A 25,667-nucleotide genomic window follows, 5' to 3' on the forward strand; every position below is an offset into this window, starting at 1 on the left:
AAGTAGAACCGCTTTGAGTGACTGTACAAATAATCTTTGGCGTACTGTGAGGAAGGCATCCCAATGGAAAGGAGGTCAGTGGCCTTACTCGAACTGCATTGAAAATCGGCAGGACAGCACTGATGCTTAACAATATTATGAAGAAGACATTATTCTCCAAAGCCAAACCATAACAACATTAAATCCTATTTATTTGACTGTTAGTGTCTTTATTCAATTTATTCTTTAACATCTACACAGCCATTGACAGTTGTTGGCTCAACATGCGGCGCAACAATTACTTCATACAGCGTCTGTTCACGGATCATTTTAAACTGTAAGTGAACTAATAAAAACTTGCAGGGAGATGTAAGTAAGGTGTGCAATGGCTCAAACACTCAAAGACAGCCTATTGAGTGTTCATCCAAATGTGTTCTCCCCCTGTGGTTGTGATCTAATGCTTTAAGTGTAACAAATTAATTCAAGGTTCAAAGTAGGATTTTACCCGGTGATAATCGTGGCACCACCAAAACACTTGATGAAGAAGGACGGTTATGTTCTGTATTCATTATTTCCAAAAGTAATCATGTTTATATTCTTTCACTGACGATGGAATAGGGAGATGATCATGGAAAGGGCAACGTTTGCACCAAAAATGACTGCTAGCAAGATCTTAACATACAAATTTGTCTTGGTATAGGAAAGGAGATTACTATGCATTCATTATATCCCTAAAGTAATTGTGTTTGTATTTGTTCGTTCACATGAAGTGTAAAGGTTTGCCCTGAAAATGGCGCTGCTAGATCACAAAATACGAATTTATCAAGCGTTACTGAATCAAAGATTACAGAGGATTTTTTAAAGAGGCTCCATGTTGTGTTCTCCATGTTATCTCCATGAACTGGCGTGCAGTTTATTAAGGAGAATCATGTCAAGGTAGAATATGCTGCAAAAAATAACTCCAGTTCTCGTCAACACTAATAATTCTGGGGATTTAAACTAGCCAATCACGCTAACCAATTATATCGTGAGATACATAAAGGGACTTCAACAACAAAGACTAAAACACATTACAACAGATGGTATGAGGATGTTCAATATTTCACATGGTTGTAAAGGTAAAAAATATTTATTACAAATAAAGGAAATTCATATTTTATTCTAAAAATATGCTTCTTTGTCTGGACTCTGAGGCTGCTCACCATATGGCAATCAAAGAGTCGTATTTATCGCCAAGCACAGTTTCATTTACCTCTACTTTATTATTCTAACATCACCATCTGATTCGATTCACATGCTGGTCTTGAGAAGTTATAAGAAGGCATATTTTTGAATTATTGACAGACCCTGAGGACAGTTGGATTTGCAACAGCATTAATGGATGATGAAATGTCTAGTTCTCACATGTACCGATCATGAAGCTGGTTTTCTCTTGAGCAAAGCGTTTGAGGATTAAAAACTGAGTCATCTTAAATAATTTGAAACTTGCCTTTAAAAAATATTCTGTTATTATTTAATCGCGTTGGTATGACTCTGATGTCTTGTCACAGTGGATGCTTTCCAGATTCTGGTTGCCAGATTGTGTCACTATCCTCTTTTGTGAGGATGTCAGTAGCTGAGCTTCAGGAGAAAAAAATTGCCAGTCTGAATCATACATGCCAAACAATTAATCTCTATTCGAGCTGCGACATGGAGAAGTCTTAGCCAAACAAGGAACGTTTTTCTGAAGAGGGGTCGCAACCTCTCCAGATACAATAAGCGAGTTGACAACAATAACAGACTGACAGCTAACACGACACACATTGTGGAGGCAAGGCATGACTGTGCAGGAAATGGCCCTCTCTGTGTCAGCACTTGCTCCCAGAAACAATACCAGCCAGTTCTGTGTGGCCGCTTACGTCATGCCTGCCGAACCAATAAAGGGTGCAGGGAATTTTCGAGCAACCAAATAGAGGCAGATGGAGCATAAAGAATAACCAAAGGCAAATGACCAGTCCATCTAAAATGGAGCACATTAAACATCTGTGTGGTTACAGCATTTTTTTTTAAATAACTGAACGTTTTGTTCTCTTTCAACAAAGATCTTATTCACACACAACTGCACCGAACAAAGTAACCACAGTAGGAGTTCACTGTTGACCCACAGTCTAGTCATGAAGGATAAGTGCCTTGCTTAAGAAAACAAGAACAGATAAAAGAGAATATATATCATTTGAATTCATATGCCACAAAGAAAATCAGTAAATATCACATTTGAGTGAAACTATGTTCTTTTTGACCACCAGAGCACATCACAGTGTTCATGAATACAAAATGGCCGAGTCACTGCTGATGCTACAGTACATGCATCTCTTCGTATCAAATATTAGTATTGTTTGAATTGCACCGTAATCTAGTTTAGCCTGGTGGTGGACTGATATTTGGGTGTTCAAACACTGTTCTCCCACCACAAATCTACCTCCAGTTTACAATCGTCTCTGTCTGAGGCAGATGGAGGATGAATGCACAGAAGACAACAAAAGCACCTAAGCTAGAGATAAATAACAACAGCAGCAACATTACAAACGCAGAAAGCAACTACATGCAGTCTGATTCCATCAATTGTAAGAGCTTGATTGAGATTTAATTCAAAGCTGGGGTTTAATTGCTAATATCAAAGTATAATTAGGCTGATAAATCATGACTGATCTTATTGAATTAGGGATTGAAATAGCAGAGAACCTGCAAATTGTCTATGTCAGCTAAATAAGTGTTCTTAATTGGCCTACAAGTTCTGACACATTCCCATCCCCAAAAAGTGTTCAGAAATAGAAAAGTCTTCAATGCAGCTATGGATGTGTGTCTTGTTCCACTTTCCAAACACAATTTCAAATGTGTCTGTACATGGCAACTTATACTATCTTCTTTAAGGCACAATTGATGAACAGAAGTGAGGAGTAGGATGATGACAGAGAGATGAGGATGGAAAGTGTTTTCCTCAGAGGAAGAGAGATAAGGACAGAGAGAGAGGGGATTGTGAAAGAAAGAAAGATCAATTAATGCGAGCAAGACCAAGTGCACACAAGCACCAGCATGAGCACTGGGATGGGTCCTAATATCTCCCCATGCGATTCCCCTACACACACACACTCCAGTATGCCCACACACTCACACAGACTCTCTCTCCCTCTCACAGACCGCATCTGCCGGAGCTAGTGGCTGTAGTTAAATTGAAATATTTCCCGGCGTGTGTCAGAAGCATGCAGAATGATAATTATGACAGATCTGATTAGGCGGGCCGAGTCGGGCGGCTCCGGGCTGCAGGTGCGACCTTGTGCATTCCTGAGTGTGTAAATAAAATTAATTACAAGTGTAGGGGGCGCGCAGCGCGTGACATCAGCGCGCACAGGGGGGACTCCCACGGGGGGCACCCTAATGGAATATTTTCCCCGAGTCTAATAATACAGTTGGTATTGACTTGAGGTAATTAGGGGGATCATTAAAGCGCTTTTCCCGGCGTATTTGCCTGCCTGATCAGATTAGCGAAAATGGGCCTCAGAACAAGCCCTGTGTGGTCTGTCATGAGAAGTGGAGACAGTGGGAGAGGGTTAGCTAGCAAACATTTGCAGGAAAGAAAGAGCAAGCAAATACTGAGCCTGTCCCTGGGAAACGGTAGCATTTGCTAACAAGAGGGCAAAGGGCGAAGGCGAGTAGGTTGAGCTTGTGGCTAGTAGGTTGAGCACTGGTTAAGCTTTGATAATGTTCTAAAAGAGAGGGCGGGTGAACTATTTTCCAAGGCGTAACTCAGTTACCGGTGAACTGACTAACACCCGCTCCCAAGTAGAAACCATTTGTCTTGTAATAATGCACTAGAGGTGACGACAGAGAGAGAATTTAGAGGCCTTACATTTGGGGAACAATCCTAGTTTGGACTGCAGGGTAAGCGGCAGGCGAGGAGGAGGGAGTGGGTTGTGCAATTGGAGACAGATGGGGTGAGAGGTGGCATGTAAGGCGTAAGTGAGAGAGATGGCAGGAGAGACACAAAGTGCTCTGGGCATGCTCAGTGAGACCCCCGGGCTCCTGCTAAGAGGAAGGCAGTTCGATGAAACAGGCAGTGGAGAGAGAACTGGCTGGTGGGAATTCCACTGTCCATTAAACAATAAGAGAAAGGCTCATTTCAGAGGGAGGGGAAGACTTACCGTTTGCTAGATAATTCATTCGCTAAATTCATTATTCAGACAGCTGGGTCTCCAGTTCAAGAAATTGTGTCTTTAATAATAGAGAGGATCTGGCCTAGCCTGTTTCCCATGGCAACCTAATAACCAAGCAGGCACAGGAGATAAATAAATAAATCAATTAATAAACAGTCACGGCCCTTTTAGATCCCTCGGGGTTGTGATATGCTCGCTCTGATCTGCCTAATTTCAGAGAGATACAGGTGTGGAGAACTGTGAGTGTACAAAAAAAAAATGGACATCTTGATGCCTGCCCTGCTGTTGCTGGAAAGTAAAACTTTGTTTCTCCAACAGACAGCCTCTAGAAGTTCCTGATCTAATCACAACTATATCAATTTTACTATCTTAGGATGTCATTTATTGCCATTTGTACACAAGTGTTCATACAAAACATGACTTCTAACATGCTGACCCCAAGTGGCTTCTCAGTAACAGTCAAACGTCTAAACTGTCCCAATCCAGAAACAGACACCCAAAAGGTCAGCCATCTGCCCCTCTAGTTAATCAGCCAGAGCATGGAGCAGAATGACAGAAGTGGCATGTGTGTGTGTGTGTGTGTGTGTGTGTGAGGTTGGATGGGTCACGTATTAAATATCTGAGACTAAAGATAAGAAAAAGCCCAAATAAAACCCGCACGACCACTGAGTCATTTTCCAAACGGTTCCAGTTATTCCGTCACCCTCCCTTCCTACTCATATCAGTGTCCCCACCCGCCCTCACCTACCTCCCCCACCTCTCCAGACCAACAAGGCCCTCACCAACCCTACGCCCCTTCCCCCAACCCCAACCATCACAACCCCCCCACTCCAGGGACTGCCGTGCCAGGCGGGTGCAGGGTGACAGATGGCATACACCAACCTCCCCCCCTCGCTCTACCCTCTCCCCCCTACTGCACCAGCCCCCCCCCCTTCCCCGCCCGGCCCCCCCGGTGGCGCAGCGGCGGACCAGATCAGTGCCATTCTGTCTCATTAGAGCCTGGCTAATTAGCGTAGCCTCTTCCAGGGGAGAATGAGCGAGTGAGAGAGAGAAAGAGGGATAGGAAAAGAGGGCGGTGTTGGTGGCCGCCACGGCGTTCTGTACTCTTCTGGTCATTGAGGAGTCGGAGGGCTTTGTGCCCCGTGGTGCGCGCGGCTCCCCGGGTGCTTGTTTTATGACAGCAGGGACTCTGATTCTATCCATTTCGCAATTCCTCTCAGGAAGTGTCGGAGATGTTTCGACATAAAAGTCGTGTCAGAGGAAAGCCCCCAACCTGCTCCCGCCCCACCCTCATCTAACCTCCCATCGCTCAGCTGAACATTAGCCGCCCTCTCTGCTAGGCTCGCCAAAACAGCAAGCCTCCCTGTTGATGTGAATGAAAACAAAGCATAGTAGCTTGCTAGATAGCGCTCTAGCCCTACCGAGCCAGTTAATAATGTTGACATCAACTCCAGGCTATCCAGATCAAAGCATGCACCTCTGCAGGCTCAAATGAAATGGGCTGTTTGGCAAATATTGCTACTTCTGGCAGTGTCATCGCTGGATTTGAACCAGTAACACACAGTTGTTTTCTCCAAATCTGACATCTCCTGAAGCTAAATGGAGACGGAGCATTCTTGGAGCATTGGATCAGTTTGAGGAATGGATCATGAATAATGATTCTGATTTTATCAAAGACTAAACGTAATATCTGTCCTAATAAATCAGAATTGCTGCATGGATTACTTAAAAAATACGTATGCCCAGACTTGAAGTGAAATGGCGGCCATTAATCTGATAAAGTCATATATCTTAGGGTTAGATTCACTGCTCCATGGTTACTACACTCTGAATATGTGGCAGTAAAAGAGTGATTGAAATGCAACATCGAATATGTGAGAGGGGGGGGGGGCAGTTAAGGGTGGCAGAGGCCTGCTGTGGTTACGAGCCCTAAGAGAGAACGGGATGGCAGCGTTCCAGGAACCCCCCAAACACACACACATTCAAATGTGCCAGCACATAAACCCATATCTATATGCAGTGTATACACACACCTAAGCCTACACTCAGTGGAGCATGCACCGATCAGTAAACTCCTGTTCACTGCTTTTCTACCCGGGGGGGCACTACTGTCTATGGCCTCCTTCAACTCCACATCTCCTTTGTTTTGTCACCTCTCAGATCGCCATCACTCTTCTTCATCTCTTCTCAGCTTTTTCTCTGTGAATGGGGCAAAAAAGCTGGCAAAAAAACCCTAAATACATATAGAACCATGTCCCCACATATATAGGGAACTGGTACCAACAGATCCAGACCACCTCGTACTGAGCTTGCGTAAGCATGCTGGGAAATCCTGAGCTGAACTGAAGCGGCTGAACTTCACACCGAGCTGACAAGGCGGTGCCAGCCTCAGTGATGAGGCCTCTTCTCTACCCTCCCCCCACGATTATTTCCCTGGACCCCATATGGGCATCCTGCCAGTCCAGCCCATCCTCCATCCTCATCACCAACCACACTGCACACTGCACTACCAACCTCAGCACCAGCAGTGTCTGTTGGCATGGCGCTCTACCCAGGGCTTGGATAGTGTTATTTTCTTCCAGCAAGGCAGCAAAGCTCTCTGGACTTAAGCTGTCGTTTACAACATGTCATTTAAAAATACATTTTGCCCTTCTTCCTGGCTGACTGACTCACACTATAGTAAGCTCATGAACAATTAACACTGACATACTCAACAGCCAGTATGCTAGCTCTGGTCACATGACGTAATGGTTTCTGTAGTACCATCAATGCTTTTTTCTATATAAGCAGAATTGAGTTGCTAAGACCATTATTTCCTGAGGAATTGTATGGATACAATATATGGATATATTTATGGAATATATCCTTATTCTTTATGTCTTCATTCTCAATGAATTGGTTGTTTGATCAAATGTCAAAAGGTACCAAGTCCAAACATTTCATTTACAATTAAATATAACACCACCACATTAAGAAGGTGGATTCATCCAATAAAAGGCTTTTTTTTTGCAGCTCGAATGATTGTTTGATGAAAACAGTTTCCTAATAATACCATACAAATTGTTTGACTGACTTCTGGGAAGTCAAATCTCTAAAGAATCGTCTGACTTCAGGATAACACAAAGTAAGCAAAACTACAACCTTGTCCCACTAAATACAAATGCAGCATTTCAGATGATATTTGTTGAAATGCCATCTAATAACTCGGGGGCTGGTCTCTGATTTTAAGGGTTCAGGGGTCCTGAAGCGGAGGAGCAGGCCTGGTCTCGCTGCGCTGGTAGCTGTGGCAATGCCGGCTGGGTAGTAAGGGGGGAGACCAGCTGCCCGGGGAGCGCCCATTACGAGATGGAGCCAGAGATAAGTGCTCTCCCAGGCCCCCTTTCACAGGCATAATTAGCACACTTCTTATCTGCTGCTCAATTCACATTCACACCCGCCCGCATGAATGGAACGTGAAAGAGAGGCAGAAATCGGGGGAATGAGAGAGGTAGAGGGGCAAGACAGAAAGATGGGAACAAGGTGGAGAAGGCACGGTGGAAACCTGTTCCCAGACAAACCCTCATTTGAGAAGAGAGAGACATGTGCGAGTTAATACTGCGACCGCCTCGCACTCCCCCTTTCTCTTTTCCAAGAGTCTTTGAACTCCTTAACAAAAACAGTGGTTTGTGCATCAAACTGCAATTTGGTAAAACAAAGCTATCTGGGGGTATAATCATCCTAATCAGCAAGAAAAAAATAAAGCCTTCGCAGATATTTCGAGATTATTCCGCCCTTGGTGATCTATTTCTCCCCCCATCGTCTTCATCAAGCACAATTGTGGAAATCTTTTTCGACTCTGCCGACAGACACCTATAATAATAACTCCTGAGTGCCTCATTTTAAAATTGCTTTTAATATAGAGGTAAATTGGTGGTGTGTGTTCCCTTTTTGTCCCCTGTTTCCAACACACACAGCTTGTATTGTGTGAGAAGATAACAGGGGCCCCTCCGTCTTACTGAGCGGAGCTAATATAAACAGGTTTGTTTGGTGTTGAAACAGTGTCGACAGTTAAACTCCAAACCCACAATAAAGAGGACATGTGTCATTATGTCGATAAATCACTGCGGCGATGCACCGTGGCAAGTTTTGCTCCGGGTTGTATGCATCTTCTACTGCTTTTCTTTCAACCGTATAAATATTATGATATTATATGCATATAGTATTAAATATTTTATGATCATGTCAATGTTTTCTGTATATACTCTGTGTGTGTGATGGACTGTGTGTGTACTTATTTAGAGTTAAAAGGACTGTCTCGATGCTTAAGGATTCCTTTTCTCTTGCTTTGATTATTGCAAGACGTTCATCAACGAATATGTGTGTGTGGACAATTTGTGCAATTTATGTTGCAGGTTTGGAGTTTAATTTTTGGGGATTTCTAACACATAAATAATTCCAGAAGAGCTACCTCGCAAGTAAGAGGGTGTGAAATATTTAACAGCATTTACAAGTTATTCTGCTTTTTAACTATTTGTTTGACAAAATGACAAGATGTCCACAGACTAGATTTTATATGTTGGATAAAGTCCCCTTTTTAACGCTTTTTATTTTATTTCTAAAAGTTAAAAGATGAAAGAAACCTCTTGTGTTTCCCAAGTGAAGCTTGAACCAAAGTTGGATGGAAAAATGACAGGGATGCCGTTTACATAAAACAGCAGGATATATGTATTGCCCTTGAAATGCATCAAATGTTTCTCTCTTTTTTTTTTCATTCAGTGTGCGTTTTAGTACCTGGCTCTTGGACGCTGCCACCTTTGCGAACAGGGCCTGGGAAACTTTGGCCCTCTTCATCTCCTGCTGGATCTCGTCGTAGATAGTGGAGTTGATGTTGAGGATGCAGCTCTCTGTTTTGCCGTTCCACTCGCTGGGCATCGGCGACGGTTTCACCTGGTTAAACGGGCAAGGACAAAGCAAATTACTAGAGGCCTAAACAAAATCATAAACATTTTCCATTTAAAACTCTGATATTACTTAGTCAGATAGACTAGTCAGATGGATTGTGTTAAGTAGTTATGTACACATGTAGTTATGGGTGTATGAACTAGGTTATTGTGCTTTTCCTCCCTTTACTTCAGAGTCATGCAAGGCTAAAAATGTGCAACTTGAGATGTTTTGTAATTTAGAAACAAGATTTCTCTGTATTTTGTATACAAAATCATGCTAAAAACACATGAAAAAAAATAAAAAAGCAAGATACAAATATTATCCTTGCATGTAAGAGATAAATTGGGAGATAAAACGCCTCCGTATGTTTTTTGTCTTTGAAAATGTGTGCATTCAGATGTGTAAAAGGTGGAGAGGTGAGGTGGGTGGAGTTTTGCTCACAGGGGAAAGGCCCACGGGGATTCGGGGATTCCAGTCCTCGGGCCTTATGCTGTTACAGTCTTCCCTCCGGGGCTGCAGTGTTGGGAACACAACACAAACGTTATTTGTTCAGGCTCACATGCGGAAAAATATAAGTAATCTGGCTTAACACAAGCATTCACACACACTCATACATGTACCCATTCACACACACACACACACACACACACACACACACACACACACACACACACACACACACACACACACACACACACACACACACACACACACACACACACACACACACACTGCAGTGTAGATTACACCCACGCACCGCTCCAGTGTTACTTTGCTCAAAAACACTCTGATGTGTTGTGAGAAATGTTATTCTTCTTATGTCAAGCTAGTGATTAAAAAATAAATGCAAGTCAAGTGAAATCAAATCATCTTCATTCAGCGGCTTGTTGCATCTTGACAAGAATCCTTTGACAAGATAACAAGTATCCTAATAAAAGCATTACCCATGATCTATTAGCATATGAATCATTGCACACAAGCCCTTCTGAAAGGAGACATCGGCAGGGTTTTGTGCGAGTACGCAGCATTCAGATAAACCATAATAACCCCAACATCCACTAACTTAAGACCCAGTCTGTGATATAAAAACAAAACATATATATTCGAAAATGTGTCTAGACACCTAATATGATCTCCTTCATGTGTTAAAGACAATCACATAATCCTAAAATTTGTGGTGGAACTGGAATGTCGGAGAGTTCCTTGGCCTTTCATCCCGTTTTACGACAGCTCGACATGGGCTTGTCAGTCTGAGCGGTAGGTTACCATGTCGGGCTAATTGTTAAGGCTGGGACGTGCACTAACTGGCTTTGGGGGAGTCGAGCCGACCCATCAGCACACGTGAGAGAAACATACCTCTGCATCTGTTTTTATGAGGCCAATAAAAACCCTCCTCTGTCTCTGGCTCAATTGCCACCCTGGCTGATTTATGTGCTTAAATTCACACCGCATTGCTCCATAGGAGAGGCTGGCAGATGGCCAGGTGTATGAGTGTGTGAGCTTGTGTGTTTGTGGGTGTGTGTGTGAGAATTGCCTAGTGCAGGAACAGGTCTACATGATAAATGTTGATGGGTTTAAGTTATACAGGTGAAGTGTAATAGGTTTCAAGATATTCTATCGACGTGCCAGCAGTATTCTGAGTGATTTGACAATACAAACACAAACTGGAGGCTTTGAGTTTTGGGTCATGTTTGAAATACTTTGTGTAGCTCTCTGTCTGCATTAGGAATATTAACAGATCAGTAAGCAGGTCCTAGAAATGTTTAAAGGCCCTCTGCACATTCATTCTGTTGGAAAGTGGATCAAACATCTTTATTTTACCTGATTTGATTAAAAGAAATCTGCATCAGGGATGGTAATAAAACATTATCAGTTGGTTGTTAAGCAGAACAAAACATTCTTGTGAAAAGGTCCCCCCGCTAACTCTGAATCTCTCTCCTGTGCCTCAGATTGTAAAGCTGCAAACCACAAACTGGGCCTGCAGAAGTTCAGCACCGCTGCTTCAGAATGTGACTCTTTCTCTTTAGTTTTGCAAAGACAGCAAGTGGTATCATGCTGAGCAGTTCCAGGGCAGAGGCTCCACTTGAAAGATGAGTCTTTTTTTCCCTCCGCACCAAAATAAAAGCCAAATCTTCACCAGGGACAGGACACAGAGGCCCTTTGTCCGGCACTCTCACCTCCCAAATGCAGCTGACCGTACTTCAAATAGGCTTAAGTGGTAGAAAGTTGCCACATACCTTTCAAATAAGAGACACTGATTTGCGGTGATTTTGAAACAGGGACTCACTAAGCGATGTTTGATCTTTCAGGGAGCTTGTCATCACTGAGTGAGCTTTATTTTTTTGTATGGGAGGGCTGTTAATGCTGCCTAATGCATGAAAAAGGTCAAAATTAGCACAAAAAATTATCCATCATCCCTCACCTGTGTGGTGAGGGCGGGTAGGACGTAGCACTCATTTACATGCAGCGAGAATGTAAAGCATGATCTCTGGTGTGCACGTTGACAGAGAGATTGGGCTTTTATTTTAAGTGTTTCCAGACAAGTAGTCGCCTGATACAATGGAGAGGAATGTGAGGTGTGTAAAGGAACAATGTGCTAGGTTGCTGCTGGTATGTATTCTCGCTGTCGTCACATAAAAACATAGTGTACTGAATGAGTGTGTCTTTGTTCGTACAGTACATTGTAGACTTGGACGGACTCTAATACAATGAATTAGATACATTTAGGAATTACACTTTTTGTATTGCCTATGAAACCTGGCAGGATGTTATGATATGTGTGTTTAAATTAACTCCATGACACCAAAGACAGAAAGTTAATTCCAGCTTCTAAAATAGATCTAATCTGCTCTGCTACCTGCTCTCAACCTGGACTGCATGTACACTAGTAATAGTATCTAAATAGGTCTAGCCAAACAGTTTATATGCCTTGATATATCTTGAATGAATGGAGCCTTTGTCACCTCTCTTTTTGCTGCATGCCTCTGAATATCTTCCACTATAAAGTTTGAAAAATCTTCTACCCTTAAGGCGTTGGAACCCTTTTTTCATTTCACAATATTCTATTTGGTGCAGAAAGTCTTGTTAGTCATACAATTATCTCTCTGAATCAGAGCACTTTGAAGAGGAAAAAAACTCTCAATAGACGGATCCAACAGCAACAATTGTCATTGTGCAAGTTGTCTGCAAGTTGCTGGCAAACTTGAATGCTGTGCACCTACTTGGGAAACAAGGTTGTGCTTTCGAGGATTTTTGCTTCCCAGACGTTGATGTGACTTTCTTAAGCAGCTATATAGATTTCCCACCACTGTTGCACATGTAGAGCGCTAAACAAATGCACATTTTATTCCTTTTTAATATTTGTTTTGAGTAAAAAAAAGAAATCCCAGGCATTCTCTCCATGGTGTTGTTCTATTTTAGAAATTGAATTAAAGAATGTAAATATTACTTAGTTAAAATTAGATGCATATCGCTGAGTTACAATCCATGCCACGTTCATCTAGTGTTGCTATGGTGCTTCAATGATTGGCCAAAGAATCAATCCGATAATATGCTTTAACTTTGATGCTGTAGAAATCTGCCTTTAGAGTCTTATGGTTTAATTCTAAATGTTTATTCCAATTTGTTAAATGTTTGTCTGTCAATAGAGCGGTTCTGCCTCAAACTAAAATGGCAATCTACTTATTAGGACCCACTGAATAACATTCTGCGGCATAGAAAAGTGCACCAAAAGACAATATGTGATATCTCTGGTACCTGTACAGGTCTGATGGGTGGGGTGCTGATGAGTGGAGGGGCGCCCATCGCTGAGGCGGCGGTAAGGCTGCGCTCCCTCTCCTCCTGATAGATGCGATCCCGCTCAACCTCCGGCAGCTGCAAGAAGTTCTGCATGGCGCGCAGGTTGACCAGCAGTGACTGGGACGCTGTTTTAGGATCTTCCTCTTTGCGTAGAATCTCAGACAGCAAGCCCTGCGCGTCGGGGTGGGATGAGGGAGAAAAAATGGAGGTTTGATAAAAGAGCAAGGAAGTGAAGAATCAAACACACAGAGAGGAAAACAGCTGGGTTTAATGCTAACATTAGAGGAATCGTAAAGACTAATACGAATGTGTGAATAGTCTTTCTGTAGACGCAGGTCACAGGCTTTCCCTTTGTATTAACTTTATTGTCCCTTAATTACAACAGTGTCCACGTTCCTGTGTCTTTTTCTGTAAAGGGGCCAGTCTCTCTCTACCTTCCATCATTTTTGTAAACTCACACTCTCTCTAGAGAGTTTTTTTCTTGAAGTACAAAAATAATAGTTCCAGTTTTGAAGCACATAATCGATGTTCTTTCTTGGATGACAAAACTCCTGTGTGGCCTTTGAACCTAATTTGGCAGATCTTGGACATATTCTTAGCGCAGTATGTTTCTCTAGATAAGAGCCGCAGCTACCCGCCTCAAATGTGAAATTCTTGTGCGGCGGGCAATCAGTGTATCCTCTATTTACTTTTCAATAGCGCTCAATTCCATCATTATGAGGCGGCGATGACTCCATTATCAGAGACGTGTGATTGGGCCTTTTCATCAGCTCTTGGCCACACACTGTGCGAACCATCGCTCCGCTTCTCTCACCATCAATAGGTGTGATTTGGTAATAAAACAAGGTGATGGGGGAAAACATGATCATTATGCTTTTTTTTGTTGCTTTTTTTAGAGAATGCAAGTCCTCTTCTCTCACTTCTTTTTGGGGGAGTAGCAAATGCTGTGTTTGTTGCTCTGGCTATTAAAATGTATACGTACATGCGTTATGTTTCAAAATGTAGGTCTGTGGCATCCAGACAAGTAGGAACAGATGCTAAAATGAAGTCAGACTCGGTGAGTGATGCTTTCATGACGAAGGGGACTGAGCATTTAATGTACACAAGTATTCAGGGCATAGATTAGCGCCGTATCTAATTTATGTTTGTTCTATGTCTGTCTGCCTGCGTGATTGCATGCTTATCGTTACTCGCCATCAACTCTTTAACTCTATCTCTTTGGTCAATCAGTTTCCTACCCGAAACAGAAAAACGCCTCCACCTCCTGCATCGACAGCAGCCCCTTCATGTCACTACTCGACCCCCCCCACCCCGCTTCTTTTATTACCACAGACTTGTGGAAAAAAAATCCTAATAAATAATCCTCCCAAGGCAAACTCTCCAAAGCCAATGGGCTAATTCCTCTTATCAGCCACAGATAAGACTCTGTTTGTGTGGGAGCTTGCACAAAAACCCCACTGTGTGACTTAAACATGTAACACACACACACACATTTATTTTTGGGGTTGCTGTTCGTTCTAATTCTAATAGATCCTAATCAGTTTCAGTTTATTTTTCCGACAACGACTTCAAAGCAAAATGCTGTTGTAATGATGTTTGCTGTCACCTCTTTCTACCCCCCATCTTATACCGAGGGGATGTCTTAAGACGTTATAGCTGCCTTCTCCGTGTGTGTGCGGAAGTGTGTAGCGCGTATGACTATGAAGTGAAACCACATATTTTGGCAGGGAGAGGATGCACGCCATGACCAAGCCTGGGTCTCTCACATGGCAGGCTACCAGTTGTCTAGAAGTAGAGGTGCTACATTACTGAGTGAGAAATGAGATATAAACTGTGGAAATAAACCAATTTTAAGACCGGTCCTTACCTAGAATTTGTAAGTTAAAGCTCCCTTGAAATTGTTTATGACTTTCATAAGTTTATCCTTTTATAAGAGGTAGTTGTTGTGGAATCTTAAGACAGTGAGGGAAAGGGTTTTTGTGCAGTTGAACATGAAGAGCGCTAAGATGAAACATTTTTAGATGATATCTCTTGATACACTTTTCAGTTAAACCCTATGACTTTAGTGGTGCCAAAGGAACATACTGTTGGTACTCCAAACTGACTGGGGCATACAATTAAATCCAACTCATTAAAATGTTGTCACAGGGCACCTTGCAATTTTGTTTTGAATTTCTTTGATATTAAAGTCCATGACAAACATCAGTTCCAATACCCTAGCCTTATTATTATAATTACTCTTGTTACAGAGAAAAGGAGGCTTCGGAGCAACTTTTACTTGCCAATAATTTTAGTATGGACAATGATTGCTGTTTTTAAAGTTAGAAAAGTCCCTGTTTTCTAGCCCATCTGTGTCCCCTCCTCACCTGGGTTCTGTTGAAGGCCACACGGGCGAAGACGGCCTGTGAGATGCCGGCCCGCTTCAGCTCGTCCCTCACCCACTGGTAAATCTCCATGGACACCTCTGTGTTTGATGCAACCTGTGGCTCCATGGGCTTGTTGTGTGAGTTGCGGTTGACAGGTGGGTGGTTAAGGTACTGCTGCGACAGGGACTGCTGCGCCAACAGCCGGTTCACCGCGTACTGCTGGTTGAGGATCTGTGCCATCACAAGCTGCTGGTTGACCAGCTGGGGGCTGATGGGCGTGGACACCAGGCCCGGATGGTGCAGACCGGGGAGCTGGGGCTGTCGGCCGCCGTTCTGCCCACTGTGTGGCGGGGGAGCGTGGGCCATCGGGGGTACCGGCGAAGATGGCGTCTGCTCTGCTGTGCTGCCGGGGATAGGCTGTTGCTGCTGGGAGAAGCCCAGGTGATTGTGGTTGTGGTTGTGGTTGTGGCTGTGATTGGAGCCGGGTGGAGAGAGGTCGGAGAGGCCATCCATTTCTGCTGGAGGAGAGTGGAGGAAAACGGGGAAAGAAGAAAGTGAAAAGATAGGTCAAACACCAAAAAGAAAACACTAGTGAAAAATGTAGAAGAGAGGAAAACCTTTAACTAAAGGTGCTGTGGAATCCGAAAAGTTCAACCCTAATCCCAAAATTGGAATACATTTAAGAATGTCATCATAGCCATGACTCTAATCAGAAGAAATTAAACAGATGTGCTCTGACTGAGACCAAACTTAACCTCAAGTGAATGTCAGAAAACATTTCTTTCATGAGTTATAGAAATGTAAACTATTTTTGCAGTCAGCACATGTTACTATCTAGAAACCCAAACCACAATAAACAGGGGGATTACTGTCTTGTCCCTAATAAGTACCCTTCAGAGGCCTCTTACTCTCTGATTGGATATGACAGAGCTGATCAGCCAACGACTGGTTACAAAAAAAAATAAATAGATGGCAACGCAGATAAAAGAGCTTCATTGTGTTTGACCTGTGTCTTCCACCAGCCATGCCTCTGAAATGAAGTTCACAACGTTAACCAAGTTCTAGGATAGACAATGGAGTGTGTGTAGGATTAATTAAGCACAAAATGAATGTGTGTGTGAGAGTGTGTATGTCCCCACAGAAGCATTACTGATAAATCTGATTTACATCATCAATTCTAAAATAAGTAACACAAGCTAGCCAATATGACATTTTTAGTGGAGGACGGTCTAAACATAAAGGAATCCATCGGAGGATACAGTCTGTAACCTTGTCTGAGTGGAGAACAAACAATAAAAATGTGCCGTCATTTAATGGCGTTTTGGAGATTTTTGTGGCATCTCTTGCTTTGGGAATCTTTAAGTCCATAATGGCTGCTCAGGAATATTTTAAGACAGGTTTAAATGATGTGCTTAGAGGATGAAAACAATGATTTAACATTCAAAGTACTACCCACAGCAAAGTGAATGAGCATTTGGAGCAGCAGAATGTTTTGAGGTTTCCGCCTCTCTTTAAGTAATTCACATATGCCGAGGCTTTTTTGGCGTGCACTATGCCGAATGACTTAGTGAGGGGGCAGCGTTTAAGAATTCATACGGATGGCAACATTAACACCTTAGAAGTGTGCCTCCACATCCCACAGAAAAAGCATCGTATGAGATTGTCAAAAGCGTAAATTGCCGTTATGGGGAAAAGGGGGGGAGAGTCTTCAACAAGCTGAATCTTTCAGTAGATGAAAGATTAAGTGCATGGATGTTTTCCAAAAATACCCACAATAATCATGTATTTGAGCTGCCTGTTTTCTTAACTGTCAGCAAGCACAAAACACCCGGCCAAGACGGGTCTATTGAGCGTTTGTCGAAAACAAATGATGTGGGGGGAAAAAACAAAACAAAAAAAATCTTGGTAATAATCACATCTCTGCCTATAATCCCTGGCATTCCCTGGCTCTGATGGTATGGCGTGTCTATTCACTCATATATGAATGTGTGTGTATGTGTGTGTGCATATGCTTGCTCGCACAGACTGCTGGGGGGCATGCTCACAACACACAAACACACAGGCGAACGGAGGCATTTCCATGCAAATTGAAAAGAGAAGGGGTGACAGAAGAGCATGGCAGGCCCTGGGAGAAAAAGGCTGCCACAGAAGCGGGAGTCCTTGTGTGGAATCCTGCCACAAAAGAACCCCGGATTAAACACACAATGGGAATGGGATGTGGGCTGAGGGAGGGAGGGAGGGAGAGTGTGTTTGTGTGTGTGTGTGTGTGTGTGTGAGTGTGTGTGTGTGTGTGTGTGTGTGAGAGAGGGAATGAGAAAGAGAGACATACAAAGTGACCCAACTTTCTCTCCTGTGTTGGCTTCCCTGCACTAGCATTGCCATGTCAAAAGAAGAGACGGTGTTTGCTGGCGGCCGGTAAAACCACTTCAGCCGGCAGAGCAGCAGAGCTGTTGCCAGTACCTGTGACCAGGTACTTATTCCCCTTGACTTCGGGCTCAGAACTGCTAGCTAAATGCAATGAGGGGAAGTAAATGCAGAGTCACATTTGATGCCCCTGCCAAAGCATAAAGGGATGACCGTGCCACTCTCTCTTCCAGCCTCAACCTTGGCTTCTCCCCAGGTTTTCCCTTCCTGCCATTTGTAGCCACGTGCAGCAGACAGCAGCCCGTCATGAATATTGAGGATGGGGGAGTTGCCGCGGGCTTGTGATAGGCACCTGAGGCTCGTGTGCCAAAGGTTTGTGTATGAGGGCTGGCTTACATGGCACATGGGCACTGGAGTTTCTGTGAATGTGTGTAGGCATGTCCTGAGCTGTTATCGCTGCTTTATCGTTGCTTCAAAAAAAAGTACCAAAAAGTTGGTCATTTTGTTCTTATCAGGAACCTAGGTTCCAAAAGAGAGTGACCCGAAGAACTTTTGTATTAAAAAGTAGTATTCAACGTAGTCCACATAAGGGACATTGTGCTATGCGTGTGACCATGACCAAAAAGTTAAGATGAGATGAGAAAATGAAAATTGGATATAAAGTTTAAGCCACAAAGTAAATAATCGCTTTTTCATTTTAATGTGACTTTAAGTGCTATTTGTTTTTTGGATTAAGATTAAGATTTTAATAATGATTGGGTTTAGGCAAGACAGGCAGTAATGTTGGGTATTAAAAGAGGAATGTGGCTTTTCACAAGTTAGACAAATCAGTTGGTGTGTGTGTGTGTGTGTGTGTGTGTGTGTGTGTGTGTGTGTGTGTGTGTGTGTGTGTGTGTGCCCATATGTATGTGTCAGTATATCTAATTTTGTCCCACATATATAAAAATGTATACTCACATTATGGTCTACGTTAGTTTGTTTTTCATCTCCGTTAGACTTAATGTTAAAGCTACAGTAGCATTTAGGTTAAGCCTTCAGAAGTGATGGTTAAGGTTATGGTATGTCTTCAAGGAATTCTTTTATGTCAGTGTCATGTCCTAAAAAGGGAAAATACTGAGTGTGTTTTTGTGTGTGCCCATGTTGCGACATACCTAATGCATTGGCACGCGGGCTCTCACGGAGGACACACGTCCCCAGGTAGCCCTCCAGCTGGGAGGGTTGGCGCATGCCTACACAGCCGGATGGCAAGACACGCACAAGCATACACAAACACAGACACAGACACAGACACACACACACACACACACACACACACACACACACACACACACACACACACACACACACACACACACACACACACACACACACACACACACACACACACACACACACACACACACACACACACACACACACACACACACGAACAGAGAAGTGAGGGGAAAAAACACAGGGTTAGGACTTTCTCCAGTACTCTCTCCCACTCCAGCATTAAAATGACATTTAAAACAGCAGCATCACTGAGGCAATACAAGCAGCTGCAGCAGCCCCGTTTTTGAGGAAAATAAAACAAGATAGAAAACAATTGTGACAGAAAATGTGTAGGAGTATGCAAGAGAATACAGCAGGTCTGAAGTAAATAATGTTCTCAGCATATGTTGCCACTTTAACAGAAGAAGAAAAAAAACATCAGATAAGAGATGATCACAACACGCTATTTGCATGGACGCTGCGGAAACATTTTTGATATAATATCTCATCTGTCATCAGTACAAGCAGAGGCGCACTGGCTAAGCAAAAAAGATTGTTCAACAGATTGTTAAAGCTAATATCTTAACATTACACCGCCTTATGAGGCCCACAATAGAGTGGTGTTCTGCTAAATCAAAAGACATAAAAATACATCAGAATTCGTTCTCCAGCTGGGGTGCTACTAGTATCACATAACCTCATTTCCTGGCGGGTCAAAGGGGATTTTTTTGGTTATAATATAAAGCATGCGTTTTGAGAGGGTTGATAAGAAGATCTAATTGAATTTCAGACTAGGCGGTGGCCGGTTGAAGTCATTGCTGCCTTTTGTTTGTGGAATAGTAAAGCGTTATACTCGCTCACTACCAAAAAATAAAACAGTCAGAGGCCTCAATTTGGCTCTTGCATTAGAGTTAATTAAAGCAATAATGGATAAACCAAAGATAACACTGCGCCCAACTGCAGAACAGAGCGGAGTTATCTTGAATTATTAGATAACAAGATAAAAATGTATTTCTGCTTCATGCAACAGCAGGAAGACAAAGAGGCGGTTGGTTAGAGAACATATTGTAATGACGACTGGTGTGTGTATGTGTGTGAATGTGTGTGATTGTGTGTGTGCAAAGAGACAAAAGTGTGAGCGCCATACTTTGCGCCCCTCCGTTTTGCTTACCCATCATATCTTTTGTCTTCTTGAAATGTTTATACCAGCGCCCAAATTCCTGACACTTTGCCGCCGACACATTTGCATAGTAAGTGCTGTTCACAATGGAGGAAATCATACTCTGAAAGAGAGAGATTGATTGAGAGAGAGAGAGAACGAGAGAGAGACTTTAGATTCTCATTTTGGAAAATACAGACATAATATTAAAGCTTGTGAAACATGCAGTGACACTGTAGCTTGTCAAAACAAATAAAAGATAGGGACACGGTTAAACCCAGCATTAAATAAGCAGTATCGGACATGCAGAAATTTTGGGTCTTTTCTTCTAAATGTAAATAAAAATAATCAAGCAAGGTTGTATCTATTCATCTTTATCAAATGCTGTGAGTTTGTCTGATTTTTTTTCAGAGTGGGTAATTTAAAGGTCAACTGAGTCTGTTGACAACAAGAGTAGACGGCATGAAATATATTTACCTTCAAAAAGAAAGAAGATAGCGGCTTATTGAATATCAGCATCTGGGGATTCAGGCGATGTAAACAGATAAACCGCTTTTATTTCTCAGCTCTTTATTTATACAATCTGTTAAAGGCAACCACTTCAAGAACATCCAGGACTGCACTGAGCATGTCGTTCTGAGACGCATTTGTGCTCCCATCTCCCGCTTTACAATAGCTCCTTTGCCCTCTCTACATTAACTTCAACCATCCTCTTTATGCCTCAGAAAAACAAAGAGGAGATATATATTTTTTTCCCTTCCAGTTTCCTTAAAATGAATGTTTTAACACCTTGCCGGCCTCCGGGCGAATAGCAAGGTTGGTGCAGGAGAAATTGTTTTTGATTGTTATAAATATTCAAAAGAACCAAACCATCTGTTTTCAAATTACAGGTATGCCATCTTTATCATTTCTATAATATATGCGCTTGGAGGTTGGCGGGGGAACCTTCTGGCAGAGCAGCGTGGAGGTAGGAGCACAATGAACGGGTAGAGGATGATTCTGGTTCTCCAGCTTTTGTGCACAAAGGAGGGTAAAGGATGACAGCTTGGCTGTCAGAAAGGTCAGTCCAGCTCTGAACCCCTGACCTCTTTATTAAAGCTCTATGCAACTAATGCGATGAAAACAATAAAGAGTCTGACAAACATGCAACCAGAACACACCAAAAACGTAGTTAGCACAAATGTGAGCAAAGCTCCAACAGGATCAAGATGGACACAAGTTTCCTTTGTCCGACCGTAGCAGGCAAGGGTCTGCTCGAGGTTATATGAAAGCAAAAGCACGACAGCTTTCAGCAAAGTTTTGACCAGTGTCATGTGATACCTTGTCCTACAAACTGTTACAGGAAGGACCTCTGTGTTCTTAACACCACACAAGAGTTTTTAAAAGCAAGCATTCTTAAAGATAATGGTTGTGCCATCCTTTAGAATCCAACTAAGAGAACAAAAGGCAGTTACATTTTCAGGTATCGCTTTTCACATTTAAAACAGTCACAAAACACTTCACTAATCATGCCTGCTTGTACCAGGTAGAGTCAATGTGGTAGCACTGCAGCGATGTATGCACGTGTGCCAACCATGCTCTGGTGCATCATGATAAAAATAAAGGAGGGAGAAGTCTGCATTTCGACTTACACGGTATAACAAAGCAGGCTTTAATAGACCTACTGAAATGCCCTAATTCAATAAAAGCCCTGTTAGAGTTCAGGTTAGGGTGAGGAAGTCAGAATTGCCCTTTAAATGGGTCATACATTTATGCATGAGGCAGCTCCTTATTTTTAAGCCATATTGGCATCAGGGAATAGTAACTGCAACCTTCTCTGGTCTTAAAATGATAATTTCTGTTTATTCATTATGATAAGCATAAGCCAGTTTTAATAAGAATGAATGGTTTTGTTCTTGATTTACTGTCTTGGAAAGAAAAAATGGGAATATGACTGGTAGAGCACCAAACCGCACATTCCAGTTTAACATGGTGCGGTAACCAACTCCCAAGCCAAAGGTCCATCAAAAAAACATTTATTTTAAGTAAGAAGAGTTCTCCTTCAAGTAGGAGAGATAATTAACTCCTCTCCCCCAGCATGCCATGTTTTATTTACAGTATATCTGGGCTAAGGCGGCTCCAGGCAACAAACAAGAGACCTGCAGAAGACGGTGTGCCTTTCTCTCTCTTCCCATCTTTCTCTCTATCTCTCTTGCTCCCTTTTTCTCCGCCATCTTTGACACAGATGTTCTAATAAACGCTCCTCATTAATCAGCCCTCTCCCTCAATACATCACTCTACCTCTCACAGGGGGCCCCGTGTGTATGTGTGAACCAAACAATACACACACACACACACACACACACCTTTCCTCTCTATCGCTCTTCCCACAGCTCTGTCACACACACATGCATACGCACTAAGTGAAATCAAGCAGATAACCAGAGCCTCTGCTGCCACTGCGGTGCCAGCAGGAGGGCTCTGCTAGGGCTTGTCAACAGGTAGCATGGCTTTGAGGGTGTGTGTGTGCGTGCCGGTGTGTGTGTGTGTATGCGTGTGCATGAGCGTTTGTGTGGACCCTTTAAGTGATAGCCATCTGCAGCGCAGAGAGCTTATCAGCAAGACCAGGAAGTGGCACTGGGCTACTATCGGTCCCCAACATCTACTCCACTCCCCATCATGGGAGACAGGAAGAGAGAGCGAGGGGAGAGAGTGAGTGTGTGTGTAAGTGTGTGTAAGAAAATAGCGGTGCAGCAGGCAGGTACTGTAGGCAACCAGCTGCCAGCTTTAGAGAGTGGTGCACACACTGGCAAATGCAAACACACACCAAGTACAACCCCTGCAGACAAACACACATGGTGCAGTTACACAAATGTACACACACACACACACACACACACACACACACACACACACACACACACACACACACACACACACACACACACACACACACACACACACACACACACACACACACACACACACACACACACACACACACACACACACACACACACACACACACTCATTCCAACTTAGCCTGATGTCTTGAATCAGCTGGGGAAAAGGCGCATCCCATTTGCAACACTGTGCCTTGTCTCCAGCCAACATCTAACACAACTCAATTATGGCACATATCCACCTCAACTGAGATGACCCCCCCTCTCTTCAGACTAACACACACACGTACATATATACACACACACACACACACACACACACAAACATGTACCTACATATACTGGCAACCAGGTTGCGCCTATGGCTGCCGAGGTGGAGAAGGCCTGCAAAGATGGCATTTTGATGACTATTTGCTGCTACGCAACGCAGCAGCTGGTGCACCAGGGGCCGCCCAGTGAGAGTGAGCAGGGGGTGGGCAAGAAGAGGTGGTAGCAATGGGAAACAGTGGGGTGAGGTGGGGGGGTTCTCGTTTGTTGCCATAGTTTCTGCGAACATGGGCAAGGGGGTTTGCTAAGCTTGGTAGCAACCTCAGAGAAAAATAATAGGCCTGATTCAGGGAAGAATCAGGAGAAGTTCTGTCGAGGAAATGCCTCTCCGAGCTGTGAATCTTTACGACGGCTTCAAATGTGTGAAGGTCAAAGTCAGTTCCTCTAGGGAAATGACATGAGCACGATTGAATACAATTTCTCTTTCGGAGTTTCCTCGTGCCATTTGTAGCCCAAACACACAAAGCATGCCTGCCCCCTACAAAAGAATCAAACTAAATGTTTGACAAGAGCCCGGACAAAAGCAGCATTTGACAAAATACCCCCCTCACCGCCCTCCCCTCCATGCTCTACTTCCCCTCCTCCCCCTCTCTCTTCAGAGCTCTGTTCGGAGGTGGACTAATTCTCTTTCACTTGCTTGCTGTGATTCTCTCATCTGTTAACCTCTCTTTTCGGCCCAGAATATCGAGGAAACACTAATCCTAAAAAGGTGTCAATTTCTTATCATTCCTGCAATGCCCCTTTCTCCTCCCACACATTTAACCTTTTTGGTAAACTCTGAGGAGAAGCCAGACTGGCTGCCTGGATGCTCACCTTCTTATCAGACTGCATGGTGACAACACTGGTCACAGAGCAGGGAGTCCCTGTCAAGGCAACGTGGGGATGTCCCTCAACAACCAGTCCTCTGAAGTGATTGGGTTAAGGAGGAACAAACCACCGCTCTATGGGTGATGCAGGCCAAATGAAACCCCGCAGAGTAACAGATGTCAAACGCCATCATGGCGGCCATGTTTGACGAAGGCAGATCCATGTACATCATTAGAGTAAAGATTCACTACATAGCAAAGTGGCCAGTTTCCTTTGAATTACATTAACACAATAAAAACATGTGCCTTAAAAACTGACGTGGCGATAAAGTACATAAATCAAAAAATGTCAGGGCAGAAGCTAATGAACAAACTGATTTTTAAAACCGAGGTTTAGATTCGGCTCCGAAACAATAAATATGTATATGTACTCTTACTACAGTGGGAATAATGTGTCTTGTTAAATATGCAGTTCTTAAGGTTTTACAATCATCTTGCAGGGATACACAGCAATGAGAATGCTTCAGAGTATTTGCAGTGACTGAAGCTACTAATAATCTATGGCTGGCAATAATTTCTGCGTGACAGTAAATGTAAGACCAGCTAATGCTGGATCTGAATTAAGACCAAATTGGCTTTTAAAATACATACAAGACAAAAAGAAACAGATTCCCCTTCAAGATATTTTCAGCCCCTTCTCTCATGCTCACTGGAAAGCTAAAACAATCTTCAGTTTAATTTGAGACTAGTGCGTATTTGAAAAATAGCAAATGTGTGTCTGAGGAAGAGTGTGTGTGTCTGTGTGTTAGATCCTCTGAGCTAGCGTGTGCTCTCTTCTGAGCCGTCTTCACATATGGACCGTAAACAGGGTGATTACCAGACCGGGCTGGGCTCCGCCTGAACGCCACCCAGGGACTCTTTACATCATCAGCGCACTGCTCATGCCCGGCTAAACACACAAACACACACACTGAGAGCAGCCGCTCACACATACACACACACGTACACACACATGCAGTGCAAATGAGGGTCTCCAGGTGACCATACGGTGGCCTGGGAGGAGAGCTGGCCTCACACTGAAGGCACCTACGCACATGCTTGGATCTAAATACACAGAGAACATTTTTACACACGAGCACCGTACATAGATATACATTACACAAACAAACTCAAGCAAACACAAACAGAAGCACAAATATATCGACACACTATAACACACAGACACACTCAGACACACACACATTATTGGCCCTTGTGAGAGATATACTGCCGTTTCATTCTATTTACTCCAGAGCTGCCTCTATGATATACTGACTACACTGCCCGTTAATACAATATCTGCGCTAGTGCTTTCCATCCAACCTCCCAGTCGACAAAAGAAAAATATAACACCTGACATGTGAACGTACATCCCGTATATCCAGCCTAAAATGTTGATAATTAACTAAACGAGAAAAAGAGCAGAAGCCATCCAGATCGTTCTGAGTTTGGGCCAATGTTTATCGAACAATAACCATACGTTCAACAACACCTCTGCTTTTTGGCTGCCGTTGCATACAAGTGTGTGTGTTGAGGGCGGTAAAAGAAACACGGAAAAAAAGAAATCATGCGGCAAACAA

General features: G+C 43.2%; 1 protein-coding gene across 4 annotated transcripts in view; it reads right to left on the reverse strand.

Annotated features, from left to right (window-relative positions):
• Positions 1-25,667, reverse strand: part of satb1b (SATB homeobox 1b) — a 55,754-nt gene that overhangs the window by 9,091 nt on the left and 20,996 nt on the right. For 3 of the 4 annotated variants that reach the window (XM_063879849.1, XM_063879852.1, XM_063879850.1), the window contains exons 6-11: positions 20,046-20,157; positions 18,772-18,849; positions 15,257-15,774; positions 12,849-13,061; positions 9,534-9,605; positions 8,940-9,095 (exon numbers count right to left, since the gene is read on the reverse strand). In XM_063879849.1, coding sequence (XP_063735919.1) covers positions 8,940-9,095; positions 9,534-9,605; positions 12,849-13,061; positions 15,257-15,774; positions 18,772-18,849; positions 20,046-20,157 — 1,149 coding nt within the window. The remainder of the gene's footprint in view (positions 1-8,939; positions 9,096-9,533; positions 9,606-12,848; positions 13,062-15,256; positions 15,775-18,771; positions 18,850-20,045; positions 20,158-25,667) is intronic. The other variant, XM_063879851.1, reaches the window with a different exon arrangement.

Source organism: Eleginops maclovinus, chromosome 3 (genome assembly GCF_036324505.1).
Source record: "Eleginops maclovinus isolate JMC-PN-2008 ecotype Puerto Natales chromosome 3, JC_Emac_rtc_rv5, whole genome shotgun sequence".
Classification (NCBI taxonomy): Eukaryota; Metazoa; Chordata; class Actinopteri; order Perciformes; family Eleginopidae; genus Eleginops; species Eleginops maclovinus.